General features: G+C 38.6%; 2 protein-coding genes across 2 annotated transcripts in view; both read right to left on the reverse strand.

The window, feature by feature from the left end:
• Nucleotides 1-3,803: 3,803 nt before the first annotated feature.
• Nucleotides 3,804-23,992, reverse strand: part of LOC123654730 (Down syndrome cell adhesion molecule-like protein Dscam2) — a 228,133-nt gene continuing 207,944 nt past the window's right edge. Inside the window, exons 25-38 of the mRNA XM_045590618.1 lie at nt 23,285-23,414; nt 22,775-22,950; nt 21,813-21,992; nt 19,694-19,879; nt 18,606-18,794; nt 18,025-18,170; nt 16,962-17,103; nt 13,918-14,065; nt 12,570-12,721; nt 10,694-10,837; nt 9,986-10,129; nt 9,227-9,284; nt 4,503-4,580; nt 3,804-3,855 (exon numbers count right to left, since the gene is read on the reverse strand). Of these exons, the coding sequence (XP_045446574.1) occupies nt 3,804-3,855; nt 4,503-4,580; nt 9,227-9,284; nt 9,986-10,129; nt 10,694-10,837; nt 12,570-12,721; nt 13,918-14,065; nt 16,962-17,103; nt 18,025-18,170; nt 18,606-18,794; nt 19,694-19,879; nt 21,813-21,992; nt 22,775-22,950; nt 23,285-23,414 (1,925 nt within the window). The remainder of the gene's footprint in view (nt 3,856-4,502; nt 4,581-9,226; nt 9,285-9,985; nt 10,130-10,693; nt 10,838-12,569; nt 12,722-13,917; nt 14,066-16,961; nt 17,104-18,024; nt 18,171-18,605; nt 18,795-19,693; nt 19,880-21,812; nt 21,993-22,774; nt 22,951-23,284; nt 23,415-23,992) is intronic.
• Nucleotides 6,292-8,812, reverse strand: LOC123658431. Its single transcript, XM_045593857.1, has 2 exons — nt 8,497-8,812; nt 6,292-8,233 (listed from the first exon to the last, which is right to left on the reverse strand). Exons 1-2 carry the CDS (start codon nt 8,629-8,631, stop codon nt 6,308-6,310), a joined length of 2,061 nt encoding a protein of 686 aa, XP_045449813.1. The 5' UTR covers nt 8,632-8,812; the 3' UTR covers nt 6,292-6,307.

Consider the following 23,992-nt stretch of genomic DNA (forward strand, 5'->3'; position numbering starts at 1 on the left):
AACATTAAGGCAACAGTACCAAATCAGAATCGGTGGTAGCTTTAATTTTACAAAAAAAATAATAATTTATTTTTAAAGTTTTAATTTGTAAAATGACGATTAGAAAGTGCTCATGGGGCCTATTTGAATAAAGCTGTTTTTTGATTTTGATTTTAATACAGGTCAGTGAACCACATTTTAGGGCGTTTTTAGAATAGCCACAACTCACAAGTCTGCAGTGTCTGCATTAAAAATCCTGTTACAATATTTTTTTATAAAACCTCAAATTAATAAAAACCCACTTTTTGCAATGATATTATATTGAAATAGTAAAATAATTTAATGGAGTACTAAATAATGTCATTATGTCATTGGAATAGAACACTTAGAATTTTTTACTTCCCGCGTTTATTGATAGTTATTTTTTTCTGCTTTTAACATAATACTTAATTAATAAAGGCTGTGAATAACTAATAAGAAATCATTTTAAATAAAGATAGTATGAGATACTGCATTATAAAATGTACCTAAAATATTTTTAAAAGTAAAAATAAATTATTTTAACGTTCATTGTGTGTATGTGAAAGTGAGACACATTCTAACAACCTAAAAACGTCTTTTTAATATCGAGGTTAATATGTTGTTGCCAAGTTGGACCAAATTACAGATGCTTACAAAATTTGATAAAAATTGGTTCAATAGTTTCGGAGTTACATACCGCTAGCAGCGCCACCTACCGGGTCCAACTGAGATAAAAACTACCCTATCTTCCAAGCTGGACCAAATTACATATGCTTACAAAATTTGATAAAAATTGGTTCAGTAGTTTCGGAGTTTATATGGATTTTTATATAATTATGTATTAAGATTATAATTAGTTTCATTTTGTAGAGTTAAATTTTACAGTTATAGAAATAATTGTCGCTAGCTTTGTGATTCTTTGAATAGGCAATAAAACAAAACGTACGAGAATAAAATACGATTTTACTTAGTAATACTTTAACTAGGGTAGGTGTAAAAATGTTTTATTAAATACTTGACGCACCTCCCGATTTCACCCGCATAAATTCGGGATTAAAAGAAGCGTATGAGATTTTTGTAAGTTTTTTTCAATTATTATTGTGTTCTTGTGGTTAAAATGTAAGGTGGTCAGAGCTTATCTAAGAATTCAGTGTTGATAGCAGATGTATGTTCACCAGCGTGCCGGTGATGCTTTTGGTGTTGCAGGAATTGATAGGCTTACGATAACCGCTTTCGGTCAGACGGGACTTACACATTTTCACCCCACTTGTATTATAAAATAGGATGAAATAATTAATAAATAATTACGACACACATTTTTATTTCCATCTTTCATCCTAATATTAAAATTAATATTTTTATTATTACACAACATGTATATAGAAAGATTTTTATACAATAGTGTATAATTAAACGCTAATTAACTATTATAATCAACAATACAGTAAAAAGAATTACGAATTGCTTACGTTAGCAGTCTATTATAATGATATGTATCTTTTGCGGATTGGAACAGCCGTTTTATCAACATTCACTTAAATTTAAGAAAGCGTCACTCATTCTTAGTAATTTAAATATTTATTTTTTACATTACACAAAAAAATAAGGTAATATTTTAATGAACACCATTTTAAGTTCGAAAAATAAAACTAGTGATGTTTATAGTATGTGTCGATAAACTTGGATTGAAAATCAATTATAATTTTCAGCATTTTTCAAAATTGTTGTGTGTATACGGGTTGGATACTAGCGAAAGGCATTTAATTAAATCACGTACACTTTCTAATCAAAAATTACCAGTCAAATATAGTCAGTAGTTTAAGTTCAACTGTAGACCTATTTAATGAATGAACTATTGATTCTGTTTATGTTTTTTTTTTGTACGTTTTACATCCATATGTAGGAAGCAGTATGTATAATTTGTTGATAAATTTAATACATCTCGCTTGTACTAACATGATATACAGACATTTCGATATTTTGTGATGTCGAATCATCGATAATCGCCTATCGAGTAGCATCACTAATTAAGGGCAAGTACTGAGTGACCTTCAATGTTAAATTAATTACGACTAATCAAGATTGACTAATAAACTGTGTGCATAAATACATTTTACATAAATTATTTAATGATTTTTTGTTACATTAAAAGAATAGAAGTCTAACGTAATACACTTTACTGTTTTTACTAAAGTTTAACACACAAAAAAAATAACTGAATTATGCACAAAAATATTTAAAAAAAAATTTTGTATGTTCGCCGTGAGATATTACTAAACAATTCCGTGGTCAACTTTTAATCATATTTTCATGTGTACGTTCAGTTACTTTTACAAAATAAACAAAATGAACCCAAAGCGAGGTTACTCCTACACTATAACATATATAAGTCATTACTTAATTTAAGATATTAATTTCACGATTAAGCATTTTTAGTGCCATTTAATGACCTCATTCTCACAGCAAACAAGATTATCTTATATTCTATTATTTACAAAATCAATACATATACAAATGCGTTAACAGCATTTAGGTACATAAATCACATAATAATAGTAAATATTTTCTATATATTAACAAATATTCTTAACACTTAGCTACGGGAGAGAAATCACAAAGTAATTAAGCCTTTACGATCGGTTCCTATATTAATAAACGTTTCCTTCAATAAGAACAGTTGCATAAAATTTGTTCAGGGCTAATTCATCCGTTGTGGACAACGCTATTTGATGGATTTCGAATTTGGAATTGGAATATAATACTTTTTTTTAAACATATGATTCCAAATTCGTAGTTCCATATTTGAATTAAAATTTTGTAGTTTCTTAATCGAGGAGAAACAAATCCTAATAGCTTAAGCATTCTACGACCAGCTGTTAAAGTCTACTTGTAAGTTAGGTATTTGCAGGATAAAATTTCTCCACACTCAGTGAAGCCGACCCTTATACCGTAACTAAAGACTAACGCTAGAAATAAAGTTCAAATCAATAACGTTTAGTTAAATATAGCAACCGATTTTTCTTAACCATCGCCTGACGGTTACGCTTATCACAAATTATAATCAATTTACGGCTTTGTAAATTAATTTTTCAAGAAAAGTAAAAAATGTTAAACGGCATCGAAATATTAATTTTTATTACGAATTTAGCTCGAACACTTTTTGGTTTAGTTAGGGATGTTAGCACGAGTGTTAATTTACAAATGGCGTTTGCTTGGGGATATCGCTAGATATAAGATCAAGAAAACATTGAATCAAAACCCAATGGGTTCTTTCAACTGTGTCCTGTTCAACTGTGAAGTAGAACATTAACTGTTAACATGTAGAAATAGATGAAATAAGGTTTTACTGTACCTCTTATGACTTTCAATGCGGTAGTTCTCTTGATACACTCGTACGATATCACATCTCTGATTGACGCAAATTATCACGCAAGCTTAACACAAAAGTCTTCCACCGATATAATGTCTGCATTTTAATAGCAAAGATTGAAACATACTATCTAAGGCGATTTGAAGATATTAAATGCGTTTTGCAAGTCATTTCGATCACTCTTTGATATTTTATTTTGAGTAATAGGCAGTAATTAAACGTATCTGATAATCTGTTTCAAGCTTCACCAATGTATTAATGTTTTAAATTAATCAATAAGTTTTTTATATACCTATTACAATATTAAGACGCAAAAAGCATATTTCATCAAAACCCTACCTAGTACAGGTCAATTTGTTCTGAACGGTTTCGTCGATTACAAGAATTTTAGCGTACTATATAGTATATAAAATCTACAATGGACCATGGAATGTTACACGTGGATCGTGCATTCCCGACGTTCTTGTTCTTTTCTCTGCTGGTATCTGGAATATATAAAAATAAAAAATAAATTACGACAAACCTCACCCAGCGATTACCGTGGCTTATAGATGTCTGTAGCACCGGAAGCAACGTAAGGGCGTTCCCCCAGGAGCTCTGGTCACCTTACTCACCAACAGGACACAACACTGCTTGAAAACAGTATTAATTAGCTGTGATCTTATAAGTCGGTCGTACAGTAAGGTCGAGGCACTACCCTAGTCGGGTTGCTCCACATTTTGAGCAGGAAATTTCCTGCTGTGACCTACCATATGCAGAATAATATTATTTTTTGAGGTATCGCACAGTAGGAAATATCTTACTCGTTGCCTGGAGCAGCCTTACTAGGGAGGTACCTCCACCTTACAGAATATATATCAAAGCTAAATAATACTGCTTTCAAGTAGAGCCAGAGATACGATATACAAAGCGCTTACGCGGTGTTGCCAGGGTCTATATGCTGCAGTAACCACTTACCATCAAGTGGGCCGTTGGCTTTGTAAATTATAATGAATGGTTATTGCTATCTCGATTGAACGTAGTATTAGAGTAAAACTTATAAATATACTCCTTCGAAATGTAAAAATAAAGTAAAGACTATCGTAAGTACGATTTAAATGTTTCTGTGTTATAATTATCAAATAAGTTTTACTTGTCTATCAATGAAGATATATCGGGCGGCACGGGCGCGAAGCAGCCGGAGAGTCCGTCGCTGCTGTTTTGACCTCCGCTGCGTAACAATTGTCAATTAATTAGCTAACCAAAATAAATACAAAGAATTATACAAAGCATTTCACTGTCCAAAAGTTATTTATAGTTTGGCACAAATTATTCATTTCAACTTTACGGTGTCAAAATATTTACGGTTGTATAGTATATTGCCAAAAATATAAAGAAAAATGGCGTAAGGAAATTTGGCTTCGGCTTGCACCAAGATTGGACGTAAGTAACACACACAGACGGCTCCAAGCCAGTTATAACGCACCATAACGTCAAAATAAAATAATAATATTTTAATTTTCTAAAAGCTAGCTACAAGCCTTAAGACTGAATTGTTACAAAAATATAGCAACTACTTGTTTGTTACAGATTAAAATAAAAAAAAAATATGAAAAATTAAGCTGATATATTTATGAAAGGATATGTAATGAAGCTAAAATTTACAAAGTATAATTTGCCTAATCGACTTCTAAATTTAAAATCGAAATATATATTAAGTAAGCGTTATATGAGATAAATTGGTTTAACTATGTCTTTCTAATCATGCAATTTCTATATGTTGGTGTATGGGAGTCTATTATGTTGGTGCATGTGAATCACACGCGACAAGTACAAAACGCCACTACACTGGCACTATTCCTTTCTTACAAATCGATGGCTCCTAAGTATACTGAGTCAACTCTACTTCTAATAACTTTATTTTTTTGTTACATAGGTAGATAGGAAATGAAGTAAATGTTATTAATATCTTAAAAAAATTAAATCGTCAAAAGTTGTTAGTTGACTCAGTATACTTAGGAGCCATCGAAATGGTTGATGATGGTGGACTGGTGGTTGAACAATAGTTTTTTAAAGTTGTAAATACAGGCAACATACAAAAATATAACATAATAGAGGGAACCAACCATTTACACTACCAACGACAAATAGGCGTTACTTTCACCAACCACTTTAATAACTTCTAGCTTTTGGCTTATACTTGTCGCGTGTACTCCTACACTTAGTCAACATTGTAAGAGTGTTGTATAGTGGAATATCCATTTTAAATGGCTTTTTGCTTTTCAAACAGTGCTTTGTGTCGGAGTTGAAGAGCAGGGACGTAGCAAGTACACATGAGACCCTAAATTTTTTTTACGATTCAGCCCGTAGCCTCCCATTGATGGAATATGCCTTTTACTCCATGTAGGAGAAGGATCATAGCTCCAATGCGGGTTGGCAGATATATCCCCTATTATGAGTAACGATCGATATCAGATGTATATGATAACAATTGGAATTGAAGCTTAATCCGAGGCACGGTAGCGAGATTGATAAGGACAAACAATCATACCGGAAGTAATCACGTCCGTATAAAGGTCATTGGGCACTTAGTATGAAAAATCTACCCACGACCTACAGAAACAAAATTGGTGTGTATGTTTAGATAAATATCCCTAGTTTACGAAAATATATGTCGCATCATTGTAGAGTATGGGAATCAGCCCAAAAATTAAAAAATAAAGTCTTAAGTTACGATTATATCCTCTAGTGATAAGACATTGTTCGACTATTTATTTGCATTGATTGGGTGTCATGATTACACGCTGGAACACCTGAACTCGTCGTGTTCGTCTGCTGGCTCTAATAATACAAGTCTGTTGGACACCTAAATGATAAAAACTTATTCTCCTTCACTAATACAATGGGAATAATCTGATGTATTTTTAAAGGAAACAAATATATAGAATTATATCATTTTTATTCAACATGATCAATGTCAACAGGAACGATAGTGTCGTCCAAGAACCTTGCTGGCGTATCTATTTGTTCTTGGTGTCTGGCCCATGACAAAAAATACACCATGCTGGCTATATGTGCGCAGCATCCGATAGTTCGGCGGCCGTGGATACAAGAACAGTAATAATCTTCTATACTCTCTCTGCCCTCTGTTGTGGGGTTTACCAATATGTAGGTGTAATATTTTTTACTCCTGATGTGTCGGGACTGAATTCTACCGCGTATCAATGTTCTGTTATTTACCGATTCTTGGTGCCGGTAGAGTTCGACGATATATAGGCCATTTGGTCGTAACTGCTCATGGACATATGATCTGGCGATCCTGAGGTGATAGCTGCCCAGCGTAAATAGTGTCAAATCATCGTACGACAATTGTGGGAAATCGAACGCTGCATCACTGGCATCAATTGGAGTGAAAGCTACCCTTTGCATATTTAAATTGTGCTCACGCACATATTCCGCCAGCTCGTTCCTTCTATTAATATTTTCATTAATTATATTAATGAATTGCTCGGCGAAAATGCTATCCTCGTATGGTCGCCGAGTAGCATTGATGAGCGCTGCAGTAATTCGGAAATCCACCATCATGTTAGGCAAAGAAACATTGAAATAGGTGTGTCGAAAAATCTTAAAATCTTTTTTGAAACGACTGTTCATTGTCTCGACAACCCACCGGGTCATTGTTATGAGTCTAGACTTGTTTGCTTCTTCGGTTGTGAGTTGCTCTCCTCTGGATCTGGATGGTGGCATCTGAGGATTGTAACCAAATTCTTGTATAGAGGAGATTGAGTCCCGAAAGCCGCGGTCTAGTATGAAGACATCGTTAGGCCGTAAAAACCAATGCCAAGGCGAGTCTTCATGTTCCATTATGGTACGCATAATTGTTGCATCCGATGTTGTTGCTGCGTAAGGTCCTAACACATCTAAGATATAGCCATCTGTGCAAACTATCAGGAACGGTTTTACCAGGTTCCTGAATTTATGTAAGCTGTATGTAATTCTTTGAAACAAAAAATTGGAACTCTTTTGCACATATAGGTATGTGCCGTCAAGCACCAAAATGACTGTATTCTGGTCGCCTCCGAAAATATGAGATGGTATACAAAGATTTCGAGCAACCGCCTCTTCTCTAGTTATGTGATCTAAGCCTAGAAAATGCGGGACGAAATCTTGAGTTAAGCATTCTCTTGCTAATCTTATTTTTCTTTCTAACGTTCTTCTGGACATTTGGAATTTCGTAGCTAACCTTTCATCCGGTTCACCAGTCCTAATTTTTGTGAGGTATATACCTAAAGTCGCAGCAGGCCTATCAGTTCTGTTATGAAGAGATGGTGTTAGCTGAAGAATAGTGTTAAATTGATTTTTTGTTATTCCTGTCCAAAAATGTAGCTCATTATCATCAATTGAATTTATGTTTTCAAAATCAAGTTGGTTTCTCCGTTCCAAGCCCCATTTGTATAAATTCATCATATCAAGTACATGAGTGCCATTAAATTGATGCATTTGCCCCTGAGTAGTTAGTTCTTCCCAATCATTTCTTTGCAAATGTGAATGGCAAACACGAGCAAGAGGTGGTATATAAAAATTCATGGTATGCAATACATAGAATTTAACATACAATGGCAATATATGCGTAGGAATGTTTCTGCAGGTTTGAAATAGGCAACGTCTTGCTGTATTTGAAGCACGGGAATATCCCTGTACAGAAATGAAACCGGTGTTATCTTGTTGACCCTCATTTGGTTCCTCACCAGCATCTTCTGCTTGTTGACGTTGTTCGCCTTGAACTCGTTGAGGTGGCTCATTTTGCCTATGCTGACTTCTCAGAGTGGAATCCAATCTCACCCAGCAGGCATGGCATATAGACCGCGAACCATCAAAAGGAATCTGAAAAAAGAAAAAACGTGTAGGAATGTTATATTTTATTTTATTAGGTACCTAATAATTGACACTATGCTGAATATAATGCTGAACTTATACATTATACACAACATATAACATTTAATAAATCAATATCCTTAGGCATACACAGCGCCATGTAGTTTAAACTGTAGGTATAGATCACATACTTAAATATAATTATATATGTGTGTACGACATACGACACGTAAGGCAAGTAATCAAATAAATCGGACAAGGTACACTCTTACCTCACGTGGTGTTATTTCCTGTAATAATAACTCGACGTGATCTCGGAACTTTCCGAGAAAGTGCACTGTGAGAATATGTTTCCTTCGCCGCAACACAGAGCGGCTACACAAAACACAACTATTTTGTCTTTCCATATCAACGAAACCCAATCAAAATGCAAACTTAAAATCCAATAACACAGCAATTAATCGTTAAATATAGTTAAAACTCAAGAAACGCACAGATCGCAACGACACAAGACGAGGGACTGCGACTGCTCAGGTAGCGCGGGAATCGAGCACATGCGAAACCGGTTCTAACTTGTCTAACGTGCGAGTGAAACGGCTAATGCGGCTTGTATTAGCCGTTTCACTCGCACGTTATTCATTGCGCACCTTAAGTTTATGACGCAAACGTTTGTGTTATTTTTATTGATAACAATACTTAATTGATAGGTGCCTAACATTTTTAAACACATATCGTCGTTTTTAGACTTCTCCAGCGTTTAAAAAAAAAAAAACCACACAGAATTAAATTTCGGCTAGCACTCATTAATTTACCAACAATTTGATATCTGTAGGAAATTTTTCGAAAACCGGGTCAGATTATGCCCAATGACCTTTATCGACTTCGTTTTTTTTTGTGTCGGAAACCTTACAAGTGTGGTCAGTATAGGGGTGCCGGCTACGTCCCTGGCGGCGAGTGGCGGGAGGGCGAGGTGCGGCGGCGGGGCGGAGGTACCTGCTCTACCTGCTGGCGGTGCGCCGCCCGCTGCCGTACGCGCTGCCGCCGCCCGAGCCGCCCGAACCTGCAGGCCAGCTTATATATCTCCTGGGATGCTCAACTGGAGAAGTACCTCAACCTTACAGAAGATCTGTGCTAAATAATGCTATCCTCAAATAGTGTTGTGACCCTGTGGTGAGGAAGGTGGCCAAAGCTCCTGGTAAGGTTCGAGGGTAGGATCAGTAACGCGCTTGTAATGCTTCTGGTGTTGTAATTGTCTATAGTATACGGTAACCACTTACCGCCAGGCAGGCACTAGGCAATTACTAGCCTTAAATCTGCACATAACCTTAGATGGTGGTGTTTGCGGCGCTGTTAATATAGTCGTTGGAGGCTTTGCTGTTTTTTTTACTACTAGGTCGGCAAAAAAGCATATGGATTTCCTGATGGTAAGCGATTACTTTAGCTCATAGACGTTTGCAATACCAGAAGCATCGCAAGCGCATTGCCGGTCCTATCCCCATTCCCCCCAGAAGCTCTGGTCATCTTACTCACCACAGGAACAGAACACTGCTTGAAAGCAATATTATTTAGCTGTGATCTTCTGTAAGGTCGAGGTACTACCCCAGCCCGGCTTCTCTAGTTTTTGAACAGGATATTTCCTACTATGTCCTATTTCAGTTGACAGCCCCTCAGTAACAGCCACTGTTGAAATATAAAGCTAGTGTGCCCAACGAGGACCAAACTCTGATATTGTTCAGCGAACAGTTCTGAATGTAAGGTTACCCTTGGTGAGGTTGGCGGCGCTGTCGCTGTAGTCGTCGGAGTCGGAGCGCTCGCGCCAGTGCGCGGGCGGCTGCGCGGGCGCGGCGGCCGGCCGCAGGCGGTGGCGCGCCTCCACCGTCGAGCACTTCGACAGGCTGGACTCGTCTGCGGGCACACTCGCGTGTGAGGGACATTGCGTGATACACTGCGGGTAATGGACGACCTCGATGACGGCGTGTGTCGTTTTGTCCCAATATCTATGAGTTGGCAGTAAAGTATTTTTGAAGACATGGTTTTTAGTCGTCCTTTGATCCAATACATCTACATTTGTAAAATAACACAAATGAGAAAAGTCCGTTTTATTTGAAGGTAATATTATAAAATTATATTTGTATTTCTTTCATAAAAAATAACTGTATGGTACAGTCTATGGTTGAGTGAGAGATGATATGTGAGGGACGGTTATGAGGGTAACAAAACCGAATGAAAGTCGATGTAACGCTTTATTAACATTGTCAACAGCAAGGCTGTATTCTCTGTATGAATCCTCGAAGGACCAAAAAAAGCTGTATGGAACAGGGACACAAGGGAACAGGGACATATAAATATGTTTTAGATTTTTTTTAGATTATCCCAATCTAAAGAAATTTAATTTATTGTCATCGAGAACTCTAGTTTTAACGTTGTTTAGGTATATTATACAAGGCTCTCAAACTTGGCGCGGCTCACCGTATCGGTAGTGGTCGCAGGCGCGGCGGCGGCGGCGGTGCGGCGGCGCGGCGTCGTCGTCGCGGCGCGCGAGCGTGCGGAACTGCAGCGAGTGCGCCGCCGCGCCGCCGAACGTCGCGTACGGGCTTATCTCGTACAGCTCTGCTGGGATTTTTATTTTATTTTACATTATTTTTAAGCAACTTCAAATAGAACTAGTGGTCAAAATTCGACCATAATTTAACCACAGACTTTATCGTTGGGGGCGTTCATAAAATCGAGGTCGAGTCAAATCTCATCTAATCTTACGTTGGAGAAGGGGGCCTCGGCAAATATCAAGCAATTTTTTTTCTGATTGAAAAGTATTATTTAAGTATTCTATTCTTAAATTTTTATTACACTTATTATTAAACTCTCAGCACTATTGATTGAGTGTTAACTGGTCGTAAATAAAAGCACGAAGCATTTTTTTTTCCTTTTTAACCGACTTCCAAAAAAGGAGGAGGTTCTCAATTCGACTGTATTTTTTTTTTTTTTTTTTTTTATGTATGTTACATCAGAACTTTTAACCGTGTGGACCGATTTCGACAAATTTTGTTTTAATCGAAAGGTGGTGTGTGCCAATTGGTCCCATTTAAATTTATTTGAGATCTAACAACTACTTTTCGAGTTATATCTAATAATGCGTTTTTACTTGACGCTTTTTTCGTCGACCTACGTTGTATTATACCGCATAACTTTCTACTGGATGTACCGATTTTGATAATTCTTTTTTTGTTGAAAAGGGGATATCCCTAGTTTGGTACTGTGATAAGGAAACCAGGATCTGATGATGGGATCCCAGAGAAATCGAGGGAAACTCTCGAAAATCCGTAATAACTTTTTACTGTGTGTACCGATTTTGATAATTTTTAATTTAATCGAAAGCTGATGTTTATCATGTGGTCACATATAAATTTTATCGAGATCTGATAATTACTTTTTGAGTAATCTTTGATAACGCGTAGTTGCTTGACTATTTTATCGTCGATCTACGTTGTATTACTTGTCAATGTAATTGAAGTCGGTTTTTTTTTCGTTTGCGAGCAAACACAATTATTACATTATCAATCCAACGCGTTTACGTAAGAAAACCACATTTTGAAAAATCTCACGTGAGACTGGGGGATGGGGGAGGGCGTTGAATAAAATCTCATGAAATCTCACCAGGAGGGGAGGGAGGGACAGAAAGTTTAAAAAAACACCTCACGTAATTTATGGACGCTCCCTAAACAAAAGAGTGTGTAGTGTGTCAAATAGATTCTAGTGTAATGTTTTTTTATTGATTTAATGTTTTTTTTTCATAATTAAAAAAAATATTAGCATTCTGCGTTCCTTCTCTATATAAACTGTAAGTGTGCGAAATTTCATACTCCCCCGTCCGCGCAATTTTCGTGAAAAGGGGTACAAAGTTTTTGCTTCACGTATTAATATACAGAAAATGTAGTATATGAGTATTGTTTTGTGTGTTACGTCATAACTATTTACGATATAAATATTTCCATGATTCTCTATTTAATCAAAAGCTAGTGCTTGTCTTATGGTTTCGTTTAAATTTGAGCAAGATCTGGCGCGTATTTTTTGAGTCAACACTAATAAAACGTATTAAATTAACTGTTTTATCGACTAGCACCATAAATGTAATTGTAGTCAGTTTTTTATTTTCCGAGCAAAAAAAAAGTTTATATATCACATAATACAAAAGGATCCCTAAAAATATCCACAATCTTACAAAATTAATTTACACGCAATTTCTTTTGATTAAAAAAATTAATTATAACGACTTTTTTACTAGTTTATACAAACATGGTACTATATCTGTAATTTGGGTTACATGTATTATAAGTATTATTCTCACCTGATGAATCATCATTAGACTTTTCATTGCCATTTATTGATGATGATGAGTAGAGTTTGTGACCATCCCGAAGTTTCTCCCTTTCGGCTTCGTTACTTTCGCTCAGTTTTCTGTTATCCCGCAAATAGTGGTCATTTGATAGGCAGAAAAATCTAAAATGAAACGCTCGAGTGACTTGAATTTTATCTACAATACTAGGTACACTATTTAAGCGTTATTAGTGGTAACGCTACGCTATGCTTACGTTTTAGCCTGTAACATCCCACTGCTGGGCATAGGCCTCTTTTCTCGTGTAGGAGAAGGATCAGAGCTTAATCCACCACGCTGCTCCAATGCGGGTTGGCGGATATATTCACTACTATGAGTAACGATTGCTATCAGTTGTACACGATAACAACCGGGAACGGCAGCTTAACGTGCTTTCCGAGGCATGGTGGGGAGACCTACAAGGATTAACAACCAGACCGGAAATAATCATCATCATCATTACAGCCTATACAGTTCACTGCTGGACATAGGCCTTCACAAGTTTACGTCAAAAATAACGTGAACTCATGTGTTTTGCCCATAGTAACCACGCTAGGCAGGCGGGTTGGTGACCGCAGGGCTGGCTTTGTTGCACCGAAGACGCTGCTGCCGGTCTTCGGCTTGTGTATTTCAACAAAGCCAGCGGTTAGATGGTTATCCCGCCCTCGGTCGGCTTTTTAAGTTTCATGGTGGTAGTGAAACTGTTTTATTCCTTAGTCGCCTCTTACGACACCCTCGGGAAGAGAGGGGGTGGCTATATTCTTTAGTACCGTAGCCACACAGTACCCGTAAATAAATATTTGTATTAATACTAATATTTACTCCGAACGGGAATCGAACCCGCGACCGTCGGCGTTTAGACACCGTCGACACGACACACGCACCATTACACCAGAGCAGTCGTCATTGATTGATAGATGATGGAAATTGGCACAAGTACATACGTCATATTACCAATAAATTTAGTTAACTATTCCTAAAATCTGAATTATAGAAAAGAAAAATTTGGGCGTAAAAAATCTATTTTCATATGAGTAGGATGTTAAGTATATTTATTTGTTAAATGTAATGATATTATACTTGTCTTTGATGATACATAAGTAATTGTACTGTTAAAAGTACCATTGCTGGATGAGGAACTTTATTTCATTAGTTGTTACTACCGTTAATGCTTGCGTTATATAAAAATGTCTTTGAATTCCTTCATTTTTCAAATATGGAATTTCGAATTTAATTTTTTCTATTCCCATATCCACTGCACATCTCGGCATTCCGTATAGCATAGCGGTAGAAAGCGCAATATAATAAGAGCCAGACTAACTTCCGCTTGGCGTGCAGCAGGCACAGCAGCGCTGCAAGCGCGGCCACGAGCACGAGCGCGCTGGCCGCGCACCACACGAGCGCCGCGCGCGAGCCGCCGCCCCGCGCCCCGCCCGCCGCCGGCGCCGCGCTCAGTGGAGGAATGCGGCCTGCGGGCAAACCGTCGCTGGAGTTAGACTTACGCACGCTCGGCTTGGGGGTGGGCTGGTGGATGCAAGACGAGAGCTGCGATCGGGCGAGACGAGCGGAAGTTGGGAGGGAGATATGAGTTAGTGAAGATAGAAAGGGAGAGAGTTATTTTTCGTTAGTTTACTTTAGCCATGTGGTTTGGTGGTGGTGGCCAAATCGAAAGGTAGTGTCTGTCATTTGGTCCCATTTAAATTTATTTGACATCTAAGAACTACTCTTTGAGTTATATCGAATAATGCGTTTTTTATTGACTATTTTTTCGTTGACATACGTTGTATCATACCGCATAACTTTTTACTGGGTTTACTGATTTTGATGATTTTAAATTTAATCGAAAGCTGATGTTTATCGTGTAGTCACATTTAATTAGTATCAATAATTTCATCGAGATCTGATAAAAACTTTTTAGTATTCTTGAATACGCGTATTTACATGACTATATTTTCGTCTACTTACGTTGTATTACTTGTCGATGTAATTGAAGTCGGTTTTTTTCGTTTGCAAGCAAATACAATAATTTTATACAAGGATCATTAAAGTACTTACGATTGATTAATACAATTGATCTATATCGAGTGATTTATGCTTTGTATTAATTCAAGGAAACTGAGGTACATTAAAGTACTGATATTAGAAAATATCGTACTCAAAGTTTAGAACAGCCCAATTGGGTATAATATTGCTTCCAAGTAGTGTTGTGTTCCTGTGAGTAAGTTAGTCAGAGCTCCGAGGGAGGGTGGGGCGTCAGTTTCGACAGCGCGTTTGCAATGCTCATTAGATTACAGTCGTCAATAGGCTGCGGTATTCACAAACATCAGACGCAATGGTCATCAGGCGGTTGTTTGTTTATTTATTTACTGGTGGTCACCCAGTAGTCGAAATTCGACCATACTTAATTTCAAATATAAATTTGAACATTATTAAGGTTCTGTTGTCAAAGACTATATTAATAACAAACAAATGACTACATTCGTATATGCGTGTGTCTATGTCAAGTACGTGGTAGCATTTTTTTATTAATTTTAATGTATTTTTATGTATAATTTAAAAAAAATCAGCATTCTGCACTCCTTCTCTATATAAATTATAAGTGTGCGAAATTTCATACTCCCCCGTCAACGCTATTTTCGTAAAAAGGGGTACAAAGTTTTTGCTTCACGTATTAATCTTAATATCGATGCCTAACAGCCAAAAAGGGTTAAGCGACATTTTTTGAGAAACTGAGTTATATATATAGTTAGAATCGAATACAACTATATATATAAACTCAGTTTCTCAAAAAATGTCGCTTAACCCTTTTTGGCTGTTAGGCATCGATATATATAAAAGCGAAAGGTCACTCACTCATCACGAAATCTCCGAAACTATAACACCTACAAACTTAAAATTTGGCAGGTAGGCTGCTTATAAGACGTAGGCATCCGCTAAGAACGGATTTTACGAAACTCGACTCCTAAGGGGGTAAAATGGGGGTTGGAAGTTTGTATGAAAGTCCTATATTTTTGAAGTAAGAAACTTGAAATTTAAAATATAAGCTCTATAGATAGTAAAAAGGTGTCCAAATAATGTATCTTTAGAAATCAACTCCTTTTTGGGGTTAAACCTGGGGATGGTAGGTTGACACACTGATCACGAAATCTCTGAAACTATAACACCTACAAACTTGAAATTTAGCAGGTAGGCTCTTTATAGGGCGTAAACTACCGCTAAGAACGAGTTTTACGAAACTCAATCGATAAGGGGATAAAACGGGGGTTGGAAGTTTGTATAAATGTCCTATGTTATTAAGGTAAGAGACTTGAAACTTAAAATGTATGCTTTATAGATGGTGAGGAAGTGTCCAAATAATACATCGTAATTATATATATATATATATATATATATATATATATATATATATATATAAGAGAAAGGTCACTGACTCACTCATTACGAGAACTCAAATACCGCCGGATGGTCCATCCATCCAAGATCGACAAAGATGAAATTTGGCAGGGAGGTAGATTATTGTTAGTAGACGTCCGCTAAGAACGAATTTTGAGATATTCCACCGCTAAGGGGGTTTAATTGGGGTTGATAGTTTGTATGAAACATATACATCAGCTATAAGTTCGCCTGATAGGTTATTTATACTGCAGCCTGAAAATAAAACTAAAAATGTGGTGTATAGAGAGGTTTTATAAAAATAACTATTAAATTATATTAAATTGTGCCTTTGAAAAAGTTACTCAGAGTGATAAGCATTTCAAGTGACTGAAATAAAAAATAATTTGCGTTAAGCATGCACGCGGACGTAGTCGCGTACAACAGTTAGTGTATTATAAAAGAAAGTCCCCAAAAGTATGTGATCGATTCCCTCAAAATCTACTGAACGGATTTTCATGCGGTTTCACCAATGGAGAGAGGGCTTCAAGAGGAAGGTTTACGGAACGGTTAAGCCGATTTTGATGAGAGTTTCACTGGAAGTTTGTCGGGAAAATTTTTTTGACAAACTGATTACAACGCGGGCGAAGCCGCGGGCACAGCTAGTCTAATATATAAAATTCACGTGTCGCAGTGTTTGTAGTTAAACTTCTCCGAAATGGCTTGACCAATTCTCATGAAATTTTATGTGCATATTGGGTAGGTCTGAGAATCAAACAACATCTATTTTTCATCCCCCTAAGTTATAGGGAGGGGGGGATTAAGGCGGTTAATAACATATATGGCAAAACAACGTTTGTGGAGTCAGCTAGTAATATATAGATTTATACTTTTGTACACCAACAAATAATTGACTAAATACAGAATTATATAATATGTATGTAAGTTAAGTCACATAGTTGCATCAGTTTCTACGGATAGTTGTTTACTTACCTCCGGCCAGCGTGTGCGTGTCGGCGAGGAGCGTGACGCGCTCGACGCCCGCGTCGCTCCGCGCCTCCACCGCGAGCTCGTACCACGCGCCCGGCGCCAGCGCGCCCAGCACGTGGCGCGCCGCGCTCAGCCCCGACCCCGCCTGGAACAGAGCCACCGAGCTTGTGGGGGCGACTCACGGAGGAGCTCCGAAGTCCGAAGCAGATTTTATTTTTTTAGTTAATTATTGTGATGTTGTAATTTTGTCACTTAATCTATATTATAAAAATGAGTCGCTGAATGTGTTGCTAAGCGCAAAACTCGAGAACGGTTGGATCGATTTCGCTAATTCTTTTTTTAAAATATTCCTTGAAGTACGAGGATGGTTCTTACGGAGAGAAAAAATCTAAAAAAAAAAATAATAAAATTGAAGAATCGACTGTTAGGCGATACGAAGTTCGCCGGGTCAGCTAGTTGTAAATAAGATGAATTGATGAACTTATGATTTGATAATTATAATTACTTATATGTGTGTGTGTGTGTGTGTGTGTAGGTATGTTTTAAATAATAATTATAATAATGTATCTTAACAGGATAACTTTGCATGTCGTGTTTGCTTTAATATGGTTGTACACATAGTCTATGATAAAATTAATATTGTCAAGTATAATAAATGTAACGACTACTAGTAAACCATATTAAATACAAAAATAAATAAGTCCAGAACCATATATTCGAATCGAAGTACCAAACGTTTGTCATTTAAAATGGTGGTAAGAAGATTCCTTCTTAGCACCTTAGCACCTTATCACCATCTATATCTTGATCTTTAGCGTTTTTGTACTATATTTTTTTAGTCTTAATACGATTGATCAAATAAAAGTATGAAAGAATATCTTTTTTTTATGTCACTAGGTCGGCAAACAAGCGTACGGCTCACCTGATGGTAAGCGATTACCGTAGCTTATAGACCTGCAACACCAGAAGCATCGCAAGCGCGTTGCCGACCCAATCCCCAATCCCCCAGGAGCTTTCGAGCCCCCCATATCTTTCGAGAAATTGATTTTGTAGCCATTGAACTCACCTGTATCCAATGTTCGTCACCGGCACGACGGTAGGAGACGCGGAAACCGAGTATGGGGCATCCGCTATCGCGCCATGCGTACAAGTTTATTTTAATGGCAGTTGCGTTTGAATGTACGTGTTCCTCTGGCTTCGGTGCTTTTGGTCCTAATCGAAATCGTTAAGTTAATATTTCAAGGTATTTGAGCAAACACGTATTGTCCTTCTGAGTGATAAACAGTCTTGTAAAGTAACTAAGAAATTCCAACATTTTATTAAAGTATTTATAGTTTTATCAGATCGGTTATTACAGTATATTTAGTTAGTTATCAACCTCTACTGAGTACTATACTTTTATTACTTTCCATATTGGCTATCAGTGACTTATGTGCCAGATAACATTTTCACAAAGCCAGCCCTGTGGACACCAACCCGCCTGCCCAGCGTGGCGACTATGGGCAACACACATGAGTTCATGCCATTTTTGGCGCGAACTTGTGGAGGCCTATATCCAGCAGTGGACTGCAATGGGCTGAAATGATGAACCTTTTCAGCTGTCGTTGAAAAAGACCCTAAAGTGAAGAATATAAAATTCGAACTCACTTCCTCCTCTAGTCGTTGCGGTCAGTACTTCACTGGGTGGACCCAATGATATCTTGTTTTGTGCTTGAATCTTAGCGTTGTACGTGGTACCACATTTGAGCATATCCATCGTGTATGAAGTCTGTTCTGGAGACAATTCTACGCTGTGCCATTCCGTTTCTGATGCTTGTTTGTAGTGAAGAATGTATCCTATGAAAGATAAAATTCATGTAAGCAATCAAGTGTAAACAAAACAAAAAGATTCCTCGCGACAAAAACATCACTCTAGAATATTTTCAAACACATCAAAGAGAGACACATTTTCTAAATTTTATGCAGTGATCTACAAAACTCTCGAGAAATATCATCATCATCATTACAGCCTATACAGTCCACTGCTGGACATGGCCTCCACAAGTTTACGCCAAAAATAACGTGAACTCATGTGTTTTGCCCATAGTCACCACGCTGGGCAGGCGGGTTGGTGACCGCAGTACTGGCTTTGTCGCACCGAAGACGCTGCTGCCCGTCTTCGGCCTGTGTATTTCAAAGCCAGCAGTTGGATGGTTATCCCGCCACCGGTCGGCTTCAAAAGTTCCAAGGTGGTTGTGGAACCTTGTTATCCCTTAGTCGCCTCTTACGACACCCACGGGAAGAGAGGGGGTGGCTAAATTCTTTAGTGCCGTAGCCACACAGCACGCCAGTAATATAATTATGATCATTTTCTTTTATCATCCCTTACTGAGATATACTCACGAAGACAGCCGACACTCAGAAGACACTGCATCCCATTTTCAACTTTTGATTCATTTATTACGATTTACTACTTACTCTTTAGAATCTTTTGGACTTTACGAGAAATTGATTTCAACGAAAACATTTTGCATTATATCAATCGTGTTGTCTTTGTTAATAAATATTTAAAACAGTATAGGTTTCTAAACTGTCTAGGTCACTGTAAACATTTTTAATTCTACATCATTACAGATGACATTGCGGTTGCAGGTGACCATGTCGCCGATGCCGAAATGTTGGGAGTTTCTAGATAATAATAATGGTAAGTCCTGGTGAGTCAAAATATATTAAAAACAATATAAAAATGTATTCACCAAGTACTGGCTGGTCGGAGTCCGGCATGCGCCAGTGCAACTTGATGCTGGTGGCGGTGGTGTACTGCAGCGACAGCGCGGGCGCGCCGGGCGGCAGCACGACGCGCACGGAGTACACGATGGAGTCCTCTCCGATACTGTTTGTTGCCGTGCACGTGAAGTTACCCGACGACTGCTCGTTTACTTCTAAATGTTAAAAAGATTTGATTTGTGGTATGAGAAAATAAGAGATTTTTAATATTTGATAACTTATTAGACTAGAACTGGAAATCGTAACCACACAGCAACAATCATCAAAGAATATAGCCACCCCCTCTCTTCCCGTGGATGTCGTAAGAGGCGAGTAAGGGATCAGTTCCACTACTACCTTGGAACTTAAAAAGCCGAACGGTGGCGGGATAACCATCCAACTGCTGGCTTTGAAATACACAGGCCGAAGACGGGCAGCAGCGTCTTCAGTGCGACAAAGCCAGCCCTGCAGTCACCAACCCGCCTGCCCAGCGTGGTGACTATGGGCAAAACACATGAGTTCACGCCATTTTCGGCGTGAACTTGTGGAGGCCTATGTCCAGTAATGGACTGCGACAGGCTGCTGTGATGGAAATCGTAAAATTTAAAGGCATTTTCTAATCTTTGCTAATATCAGAAAGTTTCAGTGCCAGTTTGGTTCATGTGTGTGCTAAGCTCAGATACCACTTGTCTGAAGAGAAAAATTTGTTCAATGTTATAACATCAAGCTACGATCAATATGAACGGAGCATCAATGAAAGATGTTGTTAGAAGCGAGACCGTACTAGGTAACATAGGTCTGTGATATACCAACAATGTTACTCGTGCGGACTATACTGTGGCTGGAAACTAGAACACAATCTACAGAAATTGAATAACCATATTTTTGGGTTACATATCCTTCTTTGATCATATTGTGAAAAATAGAAAAATACGATTCATTGCTTCATCACTTACAAATAACTTAAATATATAATCAAATATACAACATTGAATAATAAATAATTGTGTTTGCAGGCAAAGGAAGAAAAACCGACTTCAATTATATTGACAAGTACTACAACGTAGGTAGACGAAAAAATAGTCAAGTAAATACGCAGTATCAAAGATTACTTCAAACGTTGTAATCAGATCTCGATGAAATTTAAATGTGACCACATGATAAACAGCATTGTTATGCAGATTTTCGAGAGTTTCCCTCGATTTCTTTGGGATCCCATCATGAGATTCTGGTTTCCTTATCATGGTACCAAACTAGGGATATCTCTTTTTCAACAAAAAAAGTATTATCAAAATCGGTTCATAAACGAAGGAGTTATCTCCGAACATATATATATATATATATATATATACGGTCGAATTGAGTAACTTCCTCCTTTTTTTGAAAAACGGAGGTAAAAAACTAGTGTGCTTTAGATAACAAGACTAAAATAAAACTTCTTTATCTCCATCTAACTTATATATCCCTCTCAACTTTTCGATCACAGTTTTTGTAACGCTCTCATCGCGCACTCACCCGCCACCGGCGCGCGGACTGAACCGCCGAACGCAATGCTACCGCCCCACCCACCTCTGATGTGCAGGTGGCCGCTCCTCGTGACCTGGTAGTGCCGGTGGTGCGTGACCGGTGCGGGCGCGCGGACTGAACCGCCGAACGCAATGCTACCGCCCCACCCACCTCTGATGTGCAGGTGGCCGCTCCTCGTGACCTGGTAGTGCCGGTGGTGCGTGACCGGTGCGGGCGCGCGGACTGAACCGCCGAACGCAATGCTACCGCCCCACCCACCTCTGATGTGCAGGTGGCCGCTCCTCGTGACCTGGTAGTGCCGGTGGTGCGTGACCGGTGCGGGCGCGCGGACTGAACCGCCGAACGCAATGCTACCGCCCCACCCACCTCTGATGTGCAGGTGGCCGCTCCTCGTGACCTGGTAGTGCCGGTGGTGCGTGACCGGTGCGGGCGCGCGGACTGAACCGCCGAACGCAATGCTACCGCCCCACCCACCTCTGATGTGCAGGTGGCCGCTCCTCGTGACCTGGTAGTGCCGGTGGTGCGTGACCGGTGCGGGCGCGCGGACTGAACCGCCGAACGCAATGCTACCGCCCCACCCACCTCTGATGTGCAGGTGGCCGCTCCTCGTGACCTGGTAGTGCCGGTGGTGCGTGACCGGCGCGCGCGCGTGCGCCCAGCGCGTGCGCGGCGCGGGCGCGCCCACCGCCGAGCACCACAGCAGCGCGCTGCGGCCCGCCGCCGCGCGGACCGAGCCGCCGAACGACGCGATTCTTGCCGGGACTAGGGCCAACCGTGGCGTGAGTTGATATTGCAAGCATGACGTAGTACATTATCAGCAGGATTTTATTGTCTATATCTATTGTTCTATTAATGGGATAGTATGAGCTAAACTGTTATAATTGTGTTTGCTCGCAAACGTAAAAAAAACTAGTTTCGATTAAATTAAAAATTATCAAAATCGGTACACCCAGTAAAAAGTTATTGCGGATTTTCAAGAGTTTCCTTCAATTTCTCCTGGATCCCATCATTAGATCCTGGTTCCCTTATCATGGTACTAAATTAGGAATATCTCCTTTCCAAGAAAAAAAGAATTATCAAAATCGGTATATCCAGTAGAAAGTTATGCGGTATAATACAACGTAGGTCGACAAAAAAGCGTCAAGTAAAAACGCATTATTAGATATAACTCGAAAAGTAGTTGTTAGATCTCAAATAAATTTAAATGGGACCAATCGACACACACCACCTTTCGATTAAAAAAAAATTGTCGAAATCGGTGCACCCGGTCAAAAGTTCTGATGTAACATACATAAAAAAAAATACAGTCGAATTGAGAACCTCCTCCTTTTTTGAAAGTCGGTTAAAAATAATACAGAATAGGAGTATACTCTTACAAAATACCCACGTAGGTATGTCAGAAATTGTGCACCATAAAAATAAAGAGGAGGCCTATTTAATTCCTCAAAAAAAACTAACACCAATGAAATATTAGTACATATTTTGGAATTTCGTCCACCATAAAGTTAATATACATATTTGGTTTTCAATTAAAAATGCTATACTTCTCGAGCTTGGTCCTTGTCCAACCACGAGCGTTGACTCCCCCTCCCCTGAGCCCGTAGTCGCGGACACCCAGAACTCATACAGCTGAGTCTCCTTGAGGTTCCTCACTTGGTACATCAGCTCTATCTCAGGGTTCTTATCAGCTGACACCGTGAAGCTTGAGTGCTTACCTAACCTGTCCCGAAAACAATTCAACTAAAGATTTTATAAACTTATCATATACTTTTGGCAATTGGGTAATGCCTCATATACACATTAGAAGAGGTCAGGTCCATATCATAAGAAATATTTCAGTAGTATTTTTTACAAGGTTTCAAATTAACTATTGACTTATTAGAAACAAATGGAATAGGCCCTAAATATTACTACTTAAAAAAAGGAGTTTCAGCTCATGTGTCTTGTTGGTTATCTCAGCTGCCTATTTCAATTAGCGTTTCCACCTGAACTGAAATAAGATAAGATTTTTCTAAATAACTGATATTATAAACAGCTGATATTATTTAACTCACCGCCCCGCTTCTCTGTAGTAGACGGTGTAATGGGATATAATGCCATTGGGATGTACCGGAGGAAGCCAGCTCACGAGTACAGAGTCCATCGAGTACGGTAACGCTTTGATCTTCTCAGGTGCGGATGGAACTGCAAAAGCTGAGTTTTAAACTGAGGTAGGGCACAGCAGGAATTTCCTGCTCAAAATATGGAGCAGCCCGACTGGGGTAGTACCTCGACCTTACAGAAGATCACAGCTAAATAATACTGTTTTCAAGTAGTATTGTGTTCCTGTTGGTGAGTAAGGTGACCAGAGCTCCTGGGGGGATTGGGGATTGGATCGGCAACGCGCTTGCGATGCTTCTGGTGTTGCAGGCGTCTATAAGCTACGGTAATCTCTTACCATCAGGTGAGCCATACGCTTTTTGCCGACCTAGTGACATAAAAAAAAAGCTTTATGATTAATTAAAGTTTCCTAAGGTCTTTTATTTGCTCTTGTTGATAATAAATAATTTGTTAACTTTAATTTATAAATAAATAAATAAAATTCGCTTCCCACTCAACGGTCTTTCCTAAATTGGGGTCCGCGATCAGACACAATACACAAGCACAAATGCCCATGACGCTTGTGATATTCCTGGCTTTTAGGCGTGTTGCGGACAGGGGCTCTGGCTACAGCATACTATAGAAATACAACTCTACTTGAGTGGTATTGTTAGGTGATCTTC

This window comes from Melitaea cinxia, chromosome 1, assembly GCF_905220565.1.
Source record: "Melitaea cinxia chromosome 1, ilMelCinx1.1, whole genome shotgun sequence".
NCBI classification, from domain to species: Eukaryota; Metazoa; Arthropoda; class Insecta; order Lepidoptera; family Nymphalidae; genus Melitaea; species Melitaea cinxia.